This window comes from Rutilus rutilus, assembly GCF_951802725.1.
Source record: "Rutilus rutilus genome assembly, chromosome: 18".
NCBI lineage: Eukaryota > Metazoa > Chordata > Actinopteri > Cypriniformes > Leuciscidae > Rutilus > Rutilus rutilus.
This window is the reverse complement of record NC_140231.1, coordinates 22,218,010-22,238,920: the sequence shown is the minus strand read 5'-3', so window position 1 is coordinate 22,238,920 and position 20,911 is coordinate 22,218,010. Positions and strand designations below refer to the sequence as shown.

Here is a 20,911-nt window from a genome sequence, read left to right as displayed (position 1 = left end):
TTTTGACCAGATTTATCTCAATGAAACTGGATGGGGTTTTGCCTGTATGCATTTATTATGGTTTGAAATCTGCCTCCATGATGTGACAAACGTGTCCGCATGCAAATTGGAGATCATCAGAAAGTGAAAGATTGAAACTCTATCATAGTGTGAAGGAAATCCAGTGACACCCGAACAGGGGTATCAATGTGAGTAGTGAATCTGCTGAGGAGTGGATATCGTACTAACACAGGACCGCTGAGAGTGGCAGTCCATGGCACTCATTGTGTTAATAGTGTCAATTTCACCGGTGCTTTTTGCCAAGCTGACGGGCCATGGTTTGGCAGTCTCTCTCCGAATAATCCACAGACTGTTCCTCTCCTCTAACAACAAAAAGGGGCCATCTGTCACAACCCCAGACAAGCGTCTGAGATAAAATGTCTTCTGTTTAATCAGGTAGTGTTGTCCGCTCCCATTCCCATTCCCTCAATGATCAAAGACTCATTTCCCAGCATTCAGCGGTGCTAACAAGGCAGAAGAGAGTAGGTAAATAACCCCAAGTGGGACGGGTCGGTTTGTCACACGCTTCAGCACCAGGCGCAATCTCATATACCGATCTAAGATCGATATGAGATGTGAATCAACCTCCCCATTTCTCTGAGACTCTGAGCCGGATGAAATGTGTCCTAATAAATGAGACAGAGTATGGGCGTGTGCCAGCCACAAGTGTATGATATATTGAGTGGTGAATTTTGATTGGTGGATGGGGTTCTTGTTTGACTGTGTCCTGAGTTGACCCTCTTCTGCACTCATCAGGTGATTGGTTGTTTCTCTGAGCTCTGCCAGCATCGTGAGTCAATGTAAAAGTCAAACGCATTTCTGAGCACTGAATCTTTATTTTTAGAACTGTTGCCTTAGATACAAATCACCTGCATTTTTATAATTTAGCCCACAGTGCCGTAGCATTATGTTTCAAGCCTCAAAGAATCACTGCACCTTTTATGAGAGTGAAAAAAGCTACTAAAATAATCTATCAAAAAGATTAATTCTGTGCTCTCACGGCCCATTGTAAAATGCATCCAAGCATTGATGCAGAGTCAGCCGTTTTGCTTCCCTTTGTTGTGGCCATTATTAAATGTCCAACAGCTGAAGTCTGGCCAAGGTTCCTCTGTTAACTCTGCTTTTCATTGTTTAAGTGACATTATTGTAAGTTTAGCTGGACTTTTGGGGCTTTAGACAGTTCATGTATCCTCATCTCTCCCCAACTCTTTATCTCTGTAGGTAAAGTCAGACTATGATCAGCTCAGAAAGGCCTTTGGTTGTGTGAGTCAAGAGAGAGACTTGGCCAGGCAGGAGAAGGCTCAGCTCCAAGACAAACTGGAGAACCTTGAGCGAGTCCTAAAGGTAAGATCATTGTTGCATATTGACCAGGGATTGATTATCGATTCAAGTCCAACCAGGATACAATTAATTTTGCAAATGTTATTAAATATCTTTAATATTAAGAATACTACTCATTTTAGAACAGTTTAGAGATTGCCTTGGCTTGCACTGACCAAAATACTGTAAACTGAATGCTTATCATATAATTAAAATCCTTAATTTCCCCCATGACGGCTTTTATCATATCTAGTAAACCAATCGGTAATGTTTACGATCAACTTTCATAATGTTAGGGTCTTGCTTTTAAAGGAAAAACCGATATCGGCCGGGATAATTATGTTTCATACATCGGACTTGTTTCTGCCGGCATCATGTTGCTGACTTATTGTTCAATGAAAAGTGTTCCTGCACTTGTCGGCTTATTGACTGCTTGTGTCATGTATCTTGCAAGGAAAAAAGCTCTTATAACAAGAAATCGACTGCTCATCTTTAAAGGGATAAATATGTATTTATCTCTCCTACCTTTCTTATTATTGACTATGTGATAAATGAGGTGAGATGAGAAAAAGTAGAAGTAGAGTTGAGTAGAAAACTGTTTTCTGTAAAATGTCAGAATTCCTTTTGATGTTCAGATTTCTCTCTTGCTCCTCAGAAATGCATAATCATTCCAGGCAAAGCAGCAGGACTGTTATAAAAGATTTTCTTTTAAAGAAAAAAATAGCTTCTTGAATTTCCGTCTGATATGTTTCATTTGAACTGTCCACTGGGCAAACCATCTATTTTAAATCTTAAGCTCTTAAGGATAGTCTCCCCCGAAAAGGATAATTCTGTCACCGTTTACTGACCCTCGTGTTTTTTCCATTTTTTTTATTTTTGGTCAGTCATTCTTCAAAATATCTGCTTTTGTGTTTGTTTTTTTTTGCAGAAGAAAGTCGTACAGGTTTGGAATGACATGAGTGTGAGCCAGTGATGACAGAATTTTCATTTTTGGGTAAACTATCCCTTTAACATATGTTGATATGACTCATGTAATTCATGCTTTTATGCTTTCTAGTTTATTAAATGTTCATTTGAACATTTTCTAAATATGTAAGAGTAGTTTCCTGTCCTCAGAAGCTCTTCAGCTACTCATAATTTAATGATTATGCAAAGCAACGAGTTGAATAGGCATGCGAGTGCGCAAGGTGTGTGTATGCGTTGTGCTTAAAACACTTCCACCAAGGTCACCAAAGAAAAGAGGCTTTAATTCTCTTGAAGAGGATGGAGAAGTGATGGACAGATGGACAGTGAGAGAAAAGATGGATCTTAGACCTTATAAGCTTCTTCAAGTTTTTAAGCCTTACAACACATCTGATATGTTTCAGTCCATTTCCTGTCCGGTTTAACTTCATCTTAAATAAAGGAGAAAGAAACTTGAACCCAAGCGGTCTATTACAGTAGTCATTGTGTTTTTTTGTTTTTTTATTAATCAGTTTTTATTCTCGGTTTTCTGCATTTTCACAGAACATGTTGTATTTACCAAGCGCTTCCCGTCAATGGCTGTTGGTGTCATCACTCACTGTCACTATTGCGCTTAATGTGTCTGTTAAAGTGCCTGTGTGGTTATTCATGATGTTGGTTCCCAGATCTTTGTCCAGAGCCTGAAAACAGCAGGTCAGAACAGTGATTAACTGTTTTGTTCTACAATGTATGTTTAAGAGAGCAGGGGTTTCTACAAACACGTCCTAATTCTAACACAATGTCCTTTTTTCTCTTTCTGTTTTCTATTTCTCAGCATATGCGAGAGGCTGCGGATCGGCGGCAGCAACTGGAGGCAGAGCATGAGCAGGCCCTGGTGTTCCTCAACTCCAGACAGCAGGAGATCAGTCTTCTGCAGAAGGTAAGAACCTCAGTGGTCCTCAAACCGGTCTGTACACACACACACACACACACACACACACACACACACAGTATGGGTGTTTCTTAAACTACGGCCACTTATATGTTCCAGGGGGTGATTTTTATTTATTTAACTTCTCAAATTCCTTTTATTGATTTTTAATGTTTTCCATCCAAGACATAAACATTTAATATTAAAGTGTTATTTTTGTATTTTTTTATTTTAACAATAAACTATTTACAATTGAATTGTGTACACTATTGTTAAAAAGTTTGGGGTCTGTAAAATTTGTTTTTGAAAGAAGTCTCTCATGTTGAGCAAGACTGCATTTATTTGACAAAAAAATACAGGAACATTTTGAAATATTGTTACAATTTAAAATGACTCTTTTCTATTTTAATTTATTTTTAAATGTAATTTATTCCTGTGATGGCAAATCAGAATTTGTCAGCCATTACTCCAGTCTTCAGTGATATCAGTGTCACATGGCTACATTTTTTTTATTAATATCAGTGTTGGAATCAGTTGTGCTCCTTAATAGTTTTATAGAAAATGTTATACATTTTGTTCAATACAATTGTTTTTCACCAATTGCAGCAATTTCCAACCCAACCAACAATTTTTCTATTAATAAAGTTTAACAAGTTAGTGTACTAAAGAAAAATCAAGGTAAATATTAGTGAACAGAAAATATATATATATATATATATATATATATATATATATATATATATATATATATATATATATATAATATCCAACCAAGCTGTGATTTTGTAATTTATGGAGAAATGTGAAAATGAATATTTAATTGTCAATTTATGTTAAAAATTCTTTAAACATCTAGCTATAAAATTAGCCATAGCTAAACAAAGGAGTCAGACGTTTTATTCCAAAAACGTTTTAATTGTAAGCTTTTCACAGCACAGATCACTATGTCGAACCAGTTCAATTCTTTTATAATAGTTATTTATTATGACATACCGTACTTCCTTTCCAGTCTTTCTGCAGAGGTTGACGTAAGGATAAGAAAATAGTCTGATGTGGAAGCAGTAGATATTCTGGCTTAGTAGGGCTGGATAAAATCAGTGCAATCACATGATACGATCATGGCTGCTTTCCTTTGTGTCTGCGGCCTTTCAGGAAGGAGCAGCGACAGGCAAACAAAGCAATTAGAGCCGACAGCAGACACCGCATCAGTGCAGATCCCTGGGGAGGGGTTCAACAGAGCTTTCACCTCTCTAACAAACACAACACAGACATATATGCACAAATGACTTACTGATACAACTTGCATGGCAATCATAGCTTGTCTATGTATCTCTCAATTTCCTGCTTGCCTACAAACACACAGTTTTCACTGTAATTTTACTCACTTATGAGTAACTGCTGTAAACTCTGACTCCCATTTTTGCCCTTCAGATACTGAATTTCCCCTCTGGGATCAATAAATCTGTCTGAAATTAGATGAAGTAGCTTTGCCAAAGAAATCTTGGCAAATCTTTCAGAATCACTCTGAGATTATAATGTCCTACTGAGGTTGCAGTTACTTTCTGAGGTTTGAGTTTGTCGGGTTTTGAGTGAATGGAATCGCATTTGTACTGCTAAACTAAATGCGCTATCTCTTATTTTCAGGTTCAAGCTGAAACTGAGAAAGAGCGTGAAGAAGTGGTGCATCTGCTAGAGGTAAAATTTAATCTACTTCCTTTCGTTCTGTCCTTTGGCATCCTTCTATGAAAGCCTAATTTACACTCATAGCATGGTCAGCAGAGTCTGCCTTTCGTGCAAAGAGGACCTGTCTACCCCAATTATCTGATAAGTTTAGAAGGGACAGGTTCGGCCTGTCTGGATCCCTCTTGTGTTTGATAAAAGACCACCATGTCTGACAGTCGGGTCGGTCTGAGAAGCTTCTACTTGTCTCGTACTGTCAGCTTAATCTGAGGAGAGCTTATGTATGTTCCCTACGGGGCGTCCTTCCAGTGGTTCCTAATTTTTATAACCTTCATAATTTTTGCCTCTTCCCATCTTTAATATTGTTTTATACCCTGCAATTTTGTCTCAAGACATTTAATTCATCTTTTTTTTCCATAGTTGAATATTATGTTATATATTATTTAGTTTTGTGTTATTTTTCATCTCTGACCCCTGTCATTCTGATTTATATTTATTTGTTTTCCCTTTGTGTTTAAACAGAGCCATATGGACAAAATGCAGGTACACACACTCTCACTCATGTAGAGATTTTTTTTGCAACCTTCCATATCAGTTTTTTTCTCATTAGAGACATACAAACAACATGGACCACGGCACCCCTTACGAAAAATAAAAAAAGTGTGCTATTAGTCAAACTAAAACTTAAAACTAAGAAAGTATTATTTGATCTACTTTTTACATACTTCTCAGAAATATACTTTATGTACTTAGAAATATACTTAAAATTGCACTTAAGTATTCTTGATTTATACTGACAGAAAAGTCTAAGCATATTTGGCCTATACTTGTACTCAATCTTTTGATCGAGATATACTTAAAAGTATAATTAAGTATTCTAAGTATACTTGGCTTGTAGTTGTGTTTATTATTTTGATTGAGTAGCCTATTAAATACTTTTTCCCCACATAGGTTTACATAGGCTACTGTCTTATAATCTTGAAAATATTAATTTATAAAGAAAACTGATTTTTTTTGTCACAATTTTCCTCTTTCCAAACCCATATATTTTGAATTTACTCCTTCTATTTACTGCAAATAGCACACAAAAGCACTATAAACGCATTGGATACTCTACATTCACAGTTTTCTAAGACCATAGTCATAGCTTTGTGTTAAGAACTGACTGAAATGTAAGTCACTATTATTAACCGATTACCTTCCAGTAAGAACAACATTAGGGCTGAGTAAATAATGACAGAATTTCCATTTTTGGGTGACCTGTCCCTTTAAAATCATTGCAGTATCTGCGCTGCTACACTCATCTGTGTGGCCATGAATTGTTGCTGTTGAAGAGTTAAGAGTTTAACAAACAAAATGAACTTTTCCTGTGGCTGTGGCAGGCTGTTGCATCAGGTCTTTTGTTGTTGGTGTAAAACTATGACTTGGTGAAATTATGGCTGCTTTTCCACCGTCGGGCCGAACGGTTCTAAGAATGGTCAGGAACGGTTCCAGTTATATTTCTTATACACAGTTACAATTCTTATACACAATTTCAAACCGTTTTCTCTTTTTTTGGCTAACCGTGCTGGTAGAATGCGTCGCCACTCAGGATTGGTCACTTTGTCTGTTGCCTGCCCTGGCTGCCAGTTTCTTTGTAGCTGGCTAAGTGCACTATTTGAGTGAAATGATCACAAGTTAATGATAACATTAAAATAAATATCTGATCATCCTCCATAACGCAGTCGCTGTTTACATCTCATATCGTCAATGAGTCTTGCATTACCAAGGCAATGACTGACGCATTTGTATTACACTCCAAAGATCTCTGTTATCAGCCCTGCAGGGGAAAATGAAACCATATCCGTACCGGCTGGGCCAGATTGGCACAAAATAGAACAGTTAAGCAATGAGAACATTTGGCCAGACAGTGGAAAAGTTTAAGTATTATGATCCGTTAGATAATACTCTTAACCTGTGTGTGTGTGTGTGTGTTTTCTTTCTTTCTTTATTTATTTAAACCTCTTTATGCCTTTGGCACTAAAAAGTGCTCTCACTGCATGCTTTGATGCAGTTGCTGTGTTAAGCCATTATTCATTTGCTTTCTTGATAATATGCATTAAATTAATTTATCTTAGGTGTCTATTCACAAGCAGATAATTTGTCGTTCTTTTATTTTTATGTTTTATGTGTCATATTTATAAACTATGGATATTTTTGTAGCTCAGTGGTTCTCAACCAGTAGTTAGTGATCCAGAAGTGGTTCGCAAGAAAAAAAACAATGCTAAATGCAAATGCAGCTAAGTCTATATCTGTTCATAATCACACAGAACGCATTTTTTTTGCATTCCACTGTACTGCATTTCCATATTTTTTCTATGTAAACATGCACTAGACGAATGCATTTGACCGTTTCATGCCTTTTGCAGCGTCTTGTGCATGACACAGCGTTCTAAATTCAGTGTACTCAGTGTGAAAAATAAAGTGACTGATTTTATTTTTGTTCATTTCACTGCCCTGCATCTCACGTTTTTAACCACTAAAGTGTGTTGTTTCAATGATCCCTTAAGGATATCAGATTAAATAGGCTTATTAACTTCTAAAAGGGGAAAAACATGTTCTTATTGTCACAGGCTGTACATTCAATCAAACTTTACAGCATTTTGTCGCAAATGTATTCAATGCTGGGTAATATGTCTAATAGCAGGGATTTTGCTAATGATACAGTATTTGGCCCAGTGTTTGTTCCATGTGCTAGGCTGGTAAATCACACTTCTGCTGTGTATGTGTTTACAAAATTGTCTGTTTTCCTGTCCATAATTTTGCATATTGTTGGGTGTAATTGTGTGTAATATTGCTGGTTCCTGAAGCCAAACCATTTGAGAACCACTGCTACAGTTCATTGTATTTCTCCTGTGTATTTATTCCTATGTATGATATAAGCAATTTGATTTAATCTTTTGAGTAATTCTTTCCTATGTATTCCTTACTCTGTCCCTCAAAGGTCAAGGTTCATGACTTAGAGCAGAAATGCCGGACACAGAGTGAGCAGTGCAATATTTTGTCAAAAAAGCTGGAGAAATATCACCTGGGGTCAGACACGGAGGATACGCTCGACATTGACTCAAACTTGAGCAACAGTTACAACAACCTGCAGCACCAGGCAGAGAAAAGTGAGCAAAGCAGGATTGCCCCCCCCCCCCCCCCCCCCCCCCTCCATTCTGGCCTTCCTGTAATGTCTCTAATTTAAATTAAATGTCTTTTCAGATCACTGTATTTGGGATGTTTCCATAGTATTAGCATGTTTTTTTTAAAACATTTCTTTCTTTAAAGTGCCTTGGAGAAGTATGTACAGTAAACAATATTGAATATATTTATTTACATGGTGTGTATTCATACTGTCACAGCATGTGTAGTCCACAGAGCAAGATGCATGACGCAGAATGAAATATACAAGGAAACTTAAACACTTGGAGAACTTCAGAAAAAACACTACACATCAAACATAGATGTTAATGCGGAACACATAACTGAGAAAACTGAAGGCTTAAATACACTGAAGCTGTGAATTAAAGAAACAAGGAACAGGTATGCACTATCAGAAACCATAGTAACAAATTACTAGAACTCAGGCAAAACAGTGACAAGGAAAACTAAGACAAATCTATTCTTTTTAATTGTCTTCTCATCTAATGTTTTTTCCACAGCCTTATTTAAATCCATTTGTTCAGATCCCTCTTATTGTTCAATGATCAAAGTCATTGATTTCCATTATAACTCATGCTTGCAGGTGATGAGAGATCTGACGGAACTCCACTGGTCTCAGATTTGTCCATAGTACAGCAACACAAGATTGACAAGCCAGAGCAGCTGTCGGTCAAACCCACCGTCCAAACCCAGAGTCGCTCCAGCAGCCCCATGCAAGCATCCCTCTCAGAGGTTTGTCTCCCTCAGCCAACCACTCATCACAGCTACACGGTGATCATTCGGTTAACCGGTTGCCACGAGCAGATAGCAGTATCTGTTTATCTGCCTGTATTTTACTCAAGAGAGAAGAAATGTGCTCATTTCATACTTTTATAATTGGCCTCTCTCTCTATAATTAGATACATAAATGACCTCATATCAGATGTTTGGGTGGAAGACTGTCTGATGCTTTAGGAAAGAAATTCAGTTGTTTACTGTATGTGTAAACTAAATCACACATTTAAGCATCTAATGTCCCAGTGGAATGTGGACTAAAAAGATACATTTAACAATTAATTGTGAAAAGTGTAATTGTTTTAGTGTTAAAATATTTACTTTTGTCCCGACTATAAAGCATTTAAATTATTAAATTGTTTATTTAGCCAATAAACTGTAAACGCTATGACTTGATGCTTCTATAAAAACATTGTGCTGTTTGTTTGAGCGTCTCAGCCAGCCTGACACAGCCAAATTGGCTCAACCAATGGCGTGAGTTCTTGACCAATGGCAAAACCTGTTTAAAAACAGTCATTGTTTTTGCAGTTCCGTTTGGTGATGCAATCACCACCATAGAAATTACGCACTTCAGCTTTATATTTTCCCTGGCTATGTGATTGACATCAATGCAAATAGGTAATAATCATCTCCGCTCTGTGCACTTAATCATACATGAATCAGATCATCCATGAACACATGCATGCACTGTGCACATTGGGAGCAGGACTGTAAATAAAAGGATGTTATGTAATGATCCTCACACAAACACTCTCATAGTACATTGCCATAGTACATTTATGTTGTGATGTGTGGAATTTAAAGATAAAGATCAAGTGTGTCAGCTGATTTCCTCTGTCCAGATGGATAATGAGGTGAGACCAGCTCCAAGAACCAAGGCAAGATACACAGGTCAGGTCCGCCTCTGCACTGCCCGCTACAGGTACTTTTCTTACCACTTACCCTCTATATGCAGTATATATAAGTACTGTTCAAAAGTTTGGGGACAGGTATGAAAGCGAGGCTGTGAGGGATAGACTTACTTTTTTAGACTTACTTAGACTTACATCTGCTGTAAAAAGCTATATAAAGCTCCTAGATCACTTATAATTTTCCACAGCTTATATTGTCGGGAGCTTTTTGTCTACTGAAATATTTTGGAAAGATATTTTTGCAGTGTTTCATCAGCTTTGTAATTCAGCTTTGCCATCACAGGAATAAATGACATTTTAAAATATATTAAAATAGAAAACAGTCTTAATGTTCAGTGTACAAAAACATTACAAATTTTACTGACTTCCTGAGCAGTAGCGAAAGGAATGTATTACACGCATACTTGTACATATACATATATATGTGTGTTTGTATTTTACTGTTTTCTTTGTTTTCTTTCCCGCTCACTGTCTGGTGTTTTGGTCAGTTATAATCCCTATGATGGACCTAATGAGCATCCAGAAGCAGAGCTCCCTCTTGTGGCAGGGAAGTACTTGTACGTATATGGGAACATGGATGATGATGGATTTTATGAAGGTAATTGATTTATGATGTGAGAGGTGTAATTAATGTTGAAAATTAAGAGTTTAAATGAAGAAAATACCTGGGGCCTGATGTGTAAACGTTGTGTACGCACAAAATGGGTATAGAAATGTGCGTAAGCAATTTCCAATACACCAGGGACGTTTCCTCCAAGGAGGCAAGGGAGGCAGGCAGTGCCTCCTCAAAAAATAGGATGAGAAAATAATTCATATTACAAAAATAAAACATCGCAAATATTACAAAATTTGACACTATAAAGTGTATAAATCACTGTCCAACAGCGACACCAGCAGGTAAAGTTACAGCAGGACACCACGTATCTCGTGCCTCCCCTGAGCCTATTGACTTTTAACAGACCCCCTAAAGCGTGAAGTAAGGGGTAATTGTGCAAGAATGGCGGAAAGTCACATGAGAGGAGGCAATGCCTACATCGCACTGTGATTGGTTGTGATTGGTTTGTGCTATAAATCCTGCCTCTTGTTTTTGTGTGTGTTCCGTGTTCGCGAATCAGTCTGAATTAACAAAATTATTGCGTTAATGGGAAGACAAATTGAAAAGGAAGTAAACAGCTCAGCCATTTCACCGCTTTATGTCTCTTCAAAATCAAAATTGCACTTAAACCGGAGAGTTGCTAGGCCTCCTCTCAATATAGAGATAACATCCAACATCCAACCTCACTCCGCCTGGATAGCAGTTCTCAGTAGTTAGGCTCCAGACAAGACTCCTTGGAAGCTGTCCTGAGTGTGGAGCACAGTTAGGCCTCCTCTCGCTTTAGAGAGTCGTCATGCTGAGGCCTCCGTTCTTAGAGCTCAGCTAGGCAGTGGGAATGAGTTACAGGCTCTCTGTAAGCCTTCTTGGTACTCCTGGGTTGGGAATGTTGTTAGGCCTCCGCTTGCCTGAGCTGCTGGCCCTATTATGTAGCTTCCTTGACAGGTGTAGGACATAGTGCTGAGGCCTCCATCCCATGAGCTCAGCCAGGGGCTAAGCTGCTAGGCTCTCTGTGAGCCTCCTTGGCTACTGCACTTAAACCGGATCGCTATAGAGTAATCCTCTGCTCCCCTGACTCTACCTGGATAGCAATTCTGAGTTGTTACGCTCTCTGTGAGCTTCCTTGGGAAACTGTCCTAGGAGTAGAATTTGGTTAGGCATCATCCTGAGGCCTCTGTTCTTAGAGCTCCATTCAGTGATGACATTCCCTGAAAGGTATTCTCAGGAATACCAAACCCTTGAGCTCTGCCTGTGGAATGAGTTTCTTTTTTGACTCAGCCCTGCAGGGAAGGGAGGATGATTTTTAAAAATAATAATAATTTATTAAAAGAAAAATGATTTTTAAATAAGTGTGAGTTTTCCTACATCTACATCTTGCCTAATGTTTTGGTCATCACATTAAAAATAACATTTAAATATGATATTTGAGTTTTGAAGTGCTGGAAAAAGATGTGTTACGTACTTGAAAGCATTTTACTATTCCTGCCAAACTTTCATGGTTACAGTTTGTGTTACTACAGTGAATCTATGGTGAATGTTGCTGATCTGTGGACTTAAAGCCTATAACTAGTTCATTCAAGGCACAATGTTTCTCCTGGTTTCCACGCCAGCGCTGTTTGATCTAATAGAGATCTACGGTTAATAACAGATCAATTTGAATACTTCTCACTAGATCTCTCAGTGATGTTATTACTTCTGTGGCAAATTCAAATGCTTTCTTTACTGGATCTTAGTGCTGTGTAGTAACAGTGTTGTTTGATCAAGATCGGCTCTCGCTGTACTGACATTGGTCCAAACTGAGCGTGAAGCACAAAATAATTAGCGTAGTTTTCGTTCCGCTTTCATTACGTTTGCCATTTGATGTTGGGCAACGTTGTGGTGGTCGCGCCATCTTTATCTTCGCAGTCCACTTACAAATCACGTTCGAATGGAACGCGCACCTTCAGTCAACATGATGTGGAGAGCGCAGTTCATGGTTGCATAGCAACGACAGACGCCACTGGAGCGCAAGCTCTTTGGAAAGGAGGAGAAAGCGACACAGCCGCGCTTCCCACGCGTTTTTTAGACGCGATATGTGAACGGCCCCTAAGATCTACGGGCGATGGGCGCGCATTTTAATTAAAATATCGAGCGCTATATCGAAAATTTTTTATATCGTTACCGACAATGGTGTAACGTCAATAAATACCGATGCCGTTTTATCGCCCAGCCCTAGTGCAAGCCTGGACTTTCTCTAATAGAGTATGCAGCTCTAGCTTTGGCCGTAGGGAATTAGTCATGAGCCGCTGGTGTGTACCTCAGGGATGGGTACACCTTTAGAGTATTTGACTTTAATGTGAGCCGATGAGGCACTCATCCCTTCAGCATGGCGGAGTGGGCATTCATTCCCAAAGTGTCCTTGAGGGGACACAGTGCCAGTTCCCATTCGAAGGGGAACGTCTCAGGTTACGCATGTAACCATGGTTCCCTGAGAATGGGAATGAGACACTGCGTCTCCTTGCTTCAGGTATTCCTGTGCATGTCTCCTTCAGATAAAGAAGTGAATGACCTGTTCTAAAGGTGCCCCTTTTATACTCCCAGTCGCATCATTAGTACGTCATAGGCTGTCGCCGGCCAATATCAAGTTCATTGTCGTGTTTTCACATGTGCTTCAGACACTGGCCATGCCCAAAGTGTCCTCTAGGTGTCTCGTTTCACTTCTCAGGGAACCATGCTTACATGCGTGACCTGAGATGTTTATGCATGAGGCCCCAGATCTATAATCATCCAACATCTAAAAAAATCCTAACAACTTATTTGCTAATGGACACTAGAGGATAAATAAGACATAGATAAGTAACAGTGAATTTAATCAGTAAGCATTACCTGACAGCGTGTATTATAATGACATGCTTACAAAATTCATCACAATTACATTTTATGTAATGAGATCTGTTGCAGCTTATAAGATCTTTCTTTTTGTCTTTGTTCCAGGAGAGCTGTTGGATGGGCAGCGTGGCCTGGTTCCCTCTAATTTTGTGGAGTTTGTCCAGGACAAGGAAAAGCCATCTATCGACGGAGAAGAGGAGCAGGGCAGGCTGGAGCAGAGCTGTCTGAGCCTGACTGCCATAGATGGAGCTGCTCCTCTGGACAGCCTTAGCAGTGATGCCCTCGGCCACTGCAGCAACGGGACAGGCACTCTGGACGGAGAGGAGCTGGGCGACAACATCGTGCCTTACCCTAGGAAGATCAACCTGATCAAACAGCTGGCAAGAAGTGTGATCGTGGCCTGGGAAGCGCCTCTGGTGCCCCTCGGTTGGGGCAACATCAACGGCTACAATATCTTAGTGGATGGGGAAGTACGTTCCTCTGTGCCATTTGGGGGCAGGACCAAACTGCTTCTTGAGAAGCTAGACTTGGCTGCTTGTACCTACCGTGTGTCGGTACAGAGCGTGACGGACAGGGGTCTTTCCGATGAGTTGCGCTGCACGTTGCTGGTGGGCCGCAATGTTGTGGTGGCCCCCACTGGCCTGCGCATGGACGACATCTTGCGGGACTCCGCTGAACTTTCGTGGCTGCCCAGTAATAGTAACTACTCACATGTTGTGCACTTAGATGGTGTGGAGCATGCGGTGGTCAAGCCGTGCTCTTACAAACTGCGTTTTGTGAACCTGAAGGCCGCCACAGTGTACAAGGTAAAAGTGTTGGCCAAACCTCACCAGGTGCCCTGGCACATGCCCCTGGAGCAGAGAGAGAAGAGAGAGGCTGGGGTGGAGTTCTGCACCCAGGCTGCAGGCAAGTTTCAACTCTAATATTGTTCAGATATCGTGCCAATGTTGAGCGATTGAGATGCATAAGGACGCCTTTTGTTTTTTAGATTAGATTGTGATCCACAAATTCATATCAGATCCAATTTGATTTATTTGTGATTCATTTGAGTGTATTTCATTTATAAGGTATTATTTAATGTTACTCTGATATTGCTGTTTTTTAACTATTTATTTAAAGAACCTGCTGATATGTGTCATTCGTTCGTAAATTAAACTACACTGTTGCGCTGTTTGTGTTTGATTTACTAAAAAGAACCAGTTCAAAAGAGTCATTTGTTTGTGAATCAGACTACAATGTTTTGCTGTGTGTTTTGGATTCACTTGAAAGAACCAGTTCATAAGAGTCATTTGATTGTGAATTGAACTACACTATTCAACCTACACTATGATTTCTGTACACTATAACCTATTATGACTCACTTAAAAAAAAAACGAGTAAATTGTTCTTGAGGTGGACTAGAATAATTGTGTTGAATGCTTGATTTTGCAGCCTGTGAGAATAACTAAAAAGAAAGTCCATTATTTTTGCAATAATAGGCTACAGTTTTTGATTGCATCACATTCAATACATACAGTGAAAACACATTCATAGCTCTGGTAAAGGGGAGCAGGATTGCTTGGAACACTGTAACGGGGAACCTTCTAGCTTAGTACATTAGGAAAATAATCTTTTTTTTTTTTTTTGTTTACATTAACAGGTTCTAAAATGTATATTAGAGTTAGCTTAGTAGAATGCGGTTACAGAAAGTGCTGCTGAACAAACGGATTTTAACACAGCCACTGAAAATAGGCAAAGAGTAAAATACTGATCTTGGCATTACAAGAATCGACATCCGGATTTATTAAATGAAGATCAGAAAATCAGTATTTTTACCCACTAAGGCTGACACTCACATCTGACCTAAACAGAGCATACACAGTCTTTCCTGAGATAGACAGAAAACAGCTATTTTTGTTGTTCTGATTAGCACAACACTCCACTTAACATAGTCGAAGGCAACAGAAAAATATTTAGTGAGGCTAATTGGATTAATTAATTAGCTGAGATACTTGGAAGTAATATATGCCCTTGTGCCATTATTCAGCTGTGAAGCTGTTGGAATGACCATATTACTGTAAACTTGAGCTCAAGCAAATTAATCCAGTGAACACAATCCTTTCTAAATATCATGCATTTATTACTGTAAATATCTGGTTGCTATCTGTCCCTCCCCAGGACCCCCTCTGCCTCCTCAAGAAGTCCAGGTCCAGTGTGGACACGCCCCAGGGGTCCTTCAAGTGCATTGGAAGCCCCCTCTAATGACACCTATGGGAACCTCCAATGGTGCAAGTGTCATTGGCTATGCAGTGTGCACTAAGGGTCAGAGGGTAAGTATGTGTGCATCAGCAGTCATATCAGTGGTGACATTTACAGTATGTGACAGAACATTTCTTGGCTGCATGGAGGCTAAAAGTCATCAAGACCTATTTTTATCAAAAAGTCATACTGATGCCCCCTGTTGGTGGAGAAGGGTGGTTCCAAACATTTGAATTCGTTATTCTGGTGTTTTTGTGTAATGAATTTTAAAGGTCTTTCTTTTATGTTATTTGGGTGATTAATGAGAATGTTGATTCTAAACTTTTGTCCAGTCAAATTAGTGAAATTTTGTTGGAAAAAAGGTCCATTGTCCATTGTCAGTAGTGCACTAGTGTTGTACGAAGCACAGCTCACACAGACGTTACTTTCAAAGCAATCAACTTTCTGTTGCTCAACACAGCAAATTTGCTGGATCAACTTAATCCCTTTGCGAAATCTGCATGGGGAAATCTTTCCTAACTGTGTGGATTCCTACTGAAATTACTGGATTTCGCCCATGAAAAATTAACTGAATCATGGTAAATGTGACTGCAACTTAATGCTAAAACTAATGCCGTTTCAGATCGCTGAGGTGTTGTATCCAATGGCAGACTATGTGGCAGTAGAGCTGAACCGTCTACAGTGCTTGGAGGCCCGTGAAGTTATCGTCAGGACTTTATCAGCACAAGGGGAATCTCAAGACTCCCATGTCGCCGTCATTCCAAACCACCTGCTGGTGCCTCCTCCTAAAGCCCTCCCTCCTTCTCACCACATGCAGTCCTCTCTCCCACCCCAGCAGTCCCAAACAATGCCTCCACATCCCCAAATACGGTCCCTTCCACCTCACCCTGTCTCTCAACCACCCAGCCATCTCCAACCCCTCACCATTCGACCCAACCAGCCCCCAACTCATCTCCATCCCCACCGTATGCCCCATCCCACACAGCCCTCTCCACCCCACCTCCAGCCTTTACAACCACACCCAATCCCTCAACCTCAGCACACCATGCAAATGCCCCAGCCTCAATCGTCCATGCCCATGCCCCAACCCCAGCAGCCCATGCCTATGCCTCAACCCCAGCAGCCCATGGCCATGCTCCAACCCCAGCCGCCCATACCCATGCTCCATCCCCAGCCAGCTATCCCGATGCCCCAGCCTCACATTCCTCAACTGGCCCTTCCCCAATCCCAAAGACCACTAAGTGCCAGAGAGCTGGAAACCAAAGAGCCAGGGCCAGGAATGATTAATCATGGAGGGGGCCCACCTCAGCCATGGGAGCCCGGCTGCTCCCCATCAGGCATGCCCACAGGCCTGCCACACGGACACACACTGGATGCCCCGCCCTGCCCGAACCGCCGTTCCCCGTCACCTCAAAGGATCCTCCCTCAGCCCAGGGGTACGCTTATTCCTGACACTGTGGCCAAGGCTATTGCCAGAGAGGCAGCCCAAAGAGTGGCTGCAGAGAGTGGACGGGTGAGTCAAGTCAGCAAAAAGCATGTAATGTTCAGTGGTTGCAAACCAACCTTAACCCTAGAATGCATGACCCAAAAAAACCTACATGAATAATGGGGGTCAAAACGACCCATATTGGAGTCATTTTTATTTATTTATTATTATTATATATTTTATTTATTTTTTAATTTATACTTTTATTTGAATTTTATTTAGATTTTTATATTCTTAGTTAGTTAACCCAAATAATAAAATTCTGTCATCATTTACTCATGTCATTCCAAACCCATGTCGTTAAACCCAAACTCCAGGTTACCAAAACTTAGAAGATCCAAAAAGGCGTTGTAAAATGAACTCATATGAATTGAACGGTAAGCCAAATATTGTAAGGAGAAATGACAGCTTTATATATGATGAACAAATTTAATTTAGGATTTTATTTACATCTAAACAATGATCTACACACACATATATAGAGCACATCACATTTGGTAAACACAAAAACTCAAACGTGTATGCATGATGCACAAGAACCAATGACTAGGTGTGACACACACACACAAACATCTGTGTTTACCAAATGTGATGCACTTTATGTATGTGTGTTTGAATAGAAGCCTAGTTACATCTGTTCATCATAAAAAGTGACCAAAGTCTTATATATATATTGATCAAATATTTACCAAAGTCTTATGGGTTTGGAACCACAAGAGGGTGATTAAATGATCATTTTTGGGTGAACTATCGCTTTAAGTGTAATAAAATTATTTAAATGAAATTTATTATATATTTACAGTGTATACTTAACAGTATTATGAATATGATTATATGCATGTTTAAATGTTTCTGTTTTGTTCTTTTCCATGTACATACACAATAAAACAGTAATTAAATATACCTAATAACTATAACTAACGTGTTTATGTGAGAAATTTGAATTTACTGGCAACTGTTAATTTATAGATTATTTTGTTTATAGATTATTTAGCAAATCTATAATAATTTATTTATAGATCATTTTGTGGATAGACAAATGTGATGAATTTTTTTACTATTATTATTATTATTATTGACTAAAAACCCATGGTAAGTTAGAATAGGATGTCATTTTGACCCCCTTTATGAAGACTTGGGGTAGTTTTTCTGATCCTATGAACACATATAGTTTTGCTGAGGCTCAATATTTATGAGGAATACATCAAATATCAATTAATCAAAATAATCTAATAACAACACCCTATCGGGTCAATTTGACCTGTTTATGCATTCTAGGGTTAATATGTGCAAATGAGAACTCTTTAAAAGGGTTCATGAACATACAGAAGATTAGATATTTTGTCAGTACTTAACCTCAGCGTTACTGTCAGATCTCTTTATTAAGACTTCTGAAAGTACTTTAATATATTTAGATGGAGAGGAGAAGCCAGGGCTTTTACTCTCAAAATTCAGATGAGGAAGAGGATGAGGAAAGCTATCAGGCCTGCAGAAGAGGAGCATCTGTGGATGACTTCCTCAGGGGCTCAGAGCTGGGCAGGCAGGTATGGCAGTTGAAGTGATTGCCTTACCATACAACCACAGGCATAAGAGGCGAATGTCAGCATTGAATGCTTTGGTTTGTTGTATTAGCTTTGGATTGTCATTTTCTCTCACAATCTGCATTTCACAGTCTCATTACAGTCAGAGCGAGGAGTATCATACGGACAGCAGTCGAGGCTCGGACCTCTCAGACATCATGGAAGAGGACGAGGAGGAGTTGTATTCTGAAATGCAGCACGAAGAAGGCAGGCGACGAAACTCCCACAATGCACTTAAGGTATCGCAGAAAGCAAAAGACATCTCACAATATCCCAATGACATCCTGGTTTGCATGGCTGTAACTACTTTGCTTTCTTCCCGATTCAAGACCGGAGGCAGCACTCAATCTTCGAGTCAGCTGGATCGGGACTCATACCGGAAGCCATCTCACCGAGGTCCTCAACCTCAGCGCCGACCCCTCACGGTCCCATCCATTGGTCAGTGCTCTCCTAGTAAGAGACAGGTCCAGCTCCTAGTCCAAGACTTGCTTTCAGGGCCTGTCTGTCCTCCTGCTCCACATTGTCTCTTTTTGAACTGTTAAACGTCCATAAGCTTGTCAATGTGTACCAGACCACCACTGTGTGTTCCAACCATAACCATATCCTGTTGCTTTCAGCCATTATAACCCTTTCTGAATCTTTACGTCTCTCTTAAGGGCTGCGTCCGAAATCTAAAAAATGCTGGCTCTGCCGGCAGCAATATATAGGTAGGAAGGCAACAAGGCATGTCTGAATCCAGTGATCGTGTCTCATCCAGTCTTTTGGGATACCTTCATCTGATACATTTTTGAAGGCAGCATAGATAATATCCCACAATCCTGTGCGTTCAATTCTGTGACAGTTGAGCTTATAAATAAAAAAAGTTATGGTTGGTGGTCAGTTTGTGTGTAAATGTATGTTTTTGACCAACTTTTTCCACTTTTGATGTCATTTCTAGTGAGAAGTTAATATTGTTGTAATTAAATATTTGTTTAGTTACTACCAAAGCTCTCTCTATTTTGTTGTAGATCGTTAAACTGTTATGCTGCTTAAAAAGTGCGTCCGAAATCAAAAGTTTCGGGAGGTACCTTCATATGCAAACGCTGCCTGCAAAGTCATTGCCTGATAGGGCAGCAAGGCAACAAGTCAGCTGCCTAAGCTTTCGGACGCAGCCAAGGTTTCCCATAGAGATGCCAGTGTAGTTAGGTGTCTCCAGCCTGGAGAGGTTGACGCGGAAAAGCCTTCGCATGGTATAACGACTCTTTGATTGGTGTTTCCCTCAGAGATAACCACTGAGAGTAACAGTGAAGGGAACCTCTCTCCGGTCAAGGAGGATGTTTACTATGGCAGTGTAGCGCGGCACAGGACATGTTCCTCCCGGAGGCACGGGGGACGCAGGCCGCCTTATGGTACGTGTTGAAGCTGCAGCATTTAGAGTGGGGCCCGAGGAGAAAGAAAATGGCCAAACGCATGAAACTGCACTGGACTGCACCAAGATGGAAGCTTGTGTTGGAAGTGGTGCTGTAAGATAGCCATTAGCAACATGTTTGCACAGAGAATGCTCCTCCCCCTTTGCACTGCCCCACCAATGGATGCCTGCCAAACCTCCCTCTTTTCAACCTGACCACTCTCATTCTTTTACTTTGGCCATGCATGACTGAATGGTGAAAGTTAAAGGGTGGCATCTTACGCCGAACGAATGCCATCAAATATGTACATAGGTAATGGTTGACCAGGAAGAGAACGCAAACGGTTCCTTGGCATCGACTGCAAAGGCAACTGTGTGGAATGCACATTGGGCATGTTGGAATCACAATCTAGCACAGCTCCGTAGATGCGTCAGGGAGAAAAGGAAACAGGTGTAGTTTTATCCGGGACTAATTTGCCCCATCTGATGGGTCTTTCTCAGATCCAGATCTCTGCATGGTTACAGTAGCTCAGACTGCGTGCTCCCTCTCTCTCTCTCTCTCTCTCTCTCTCTCTCTCTCTCTCTCTCTCTCTCTCTCTGTCTGTGTGTGCGCCTGTCAGGAGCTTCATGTTTGGCTTGCTGTTCATCTGTAATTGGCTGCCATATGGGTGTTTCACTCCCAATCGCCACATACCCACACACACAGGCAAACACACACAGTGACACACATCATAGCCATCATATTACTGTAAGAAATGTCTGTTTCTTTCAACCCACCCAAGATGTGTTTGGCAAATAAATGGATTGTGCAAGTATGGAGCGTAATTTCACTCCATTGGACTGAATTGCATGCTTATTCACACTTTCCATTATTATACACGGAGATAATAATATTTATACTGTTTGTTACTTGCTTCAAAATATCTTCTGGATCCTTTAAAAAGTCTTGTAAGCTAATACCATCAAGTCATGCCTAC

The 20,911-nt window shown here is 40.2% G+C and overlaps 1 protein-coding gene across 9 annotated transcripts in view; it reads left to right on the top strand.

Annotated features, from left to right (window-relative positions):
• Window positions 1-20,911, top strand: part of rimbp2a (RIMS binding protein 2a) — a 78,986-nt gene that overhangs the window by 41,213 nt on the left and 16,862 nt on the right. For 5 of the 9 annotated variants that reach the window (XM_084386482.1, XM_084386480.1, XM_084386481.1 and 2 more), the window contains 14 exons: window positions 1,261-1,383; window positions 3,137-3,241; window positions 4,877-4,927; window positions 5,435-5,455; window positions 7,896-8,064; window positions 8,682-8,830; window positions 9,715-9,794; window positions 10,272-10,381; window positions 13,349-14,149; window positions 15,401-15,552; window positions 16,104-16,994; window positions 18,383-18,511; window positions 18,640-18,786; window positions 18,877-19,000. In XM_084386482.1, coding sequence (XP_084242608.1) covers window positions 1,261-1,383; window positions 3,137-3,241; window positions 4,877-4,927; window positions 5,435-5,455; window positions 7,896-8,064; window positions 8,682-8,830; window positions 9,715-9,794; window positions 10,272-10,381; window positions 13,349-14,149; window positions 15,401-15,552; window positions 16,104-16,994; window positions 18,383-18,511; window positions 18,640-18,786; window positions 18,877-19,000 — 3,052 coding nt within the window. Of the gene's footprint in view, window positions 1-1,260; window positions 1,384-1,930; window positions 2,354-3,136; window positions 3,242-4,876; window positions 4,928-5,434; window positions 5,456-7,895; window positions 8,065-8,681; window positions 8,831-9,714; window positions 9,795-10,271; window positions 10,382-13,348; window positions 14,150-15,400; window positions 15,553-16,103; window positions 16,995-18,382; window positions 18,512-18,639; window positions 18,787-18,876; window positions 19,001-20,911 lie in introns of those variants that run through there. The other 4 variants (XM_084386483.1, XM_084386486.1, XM_084386484.1 and 1 more) reach the window with 4 other exon arrangements.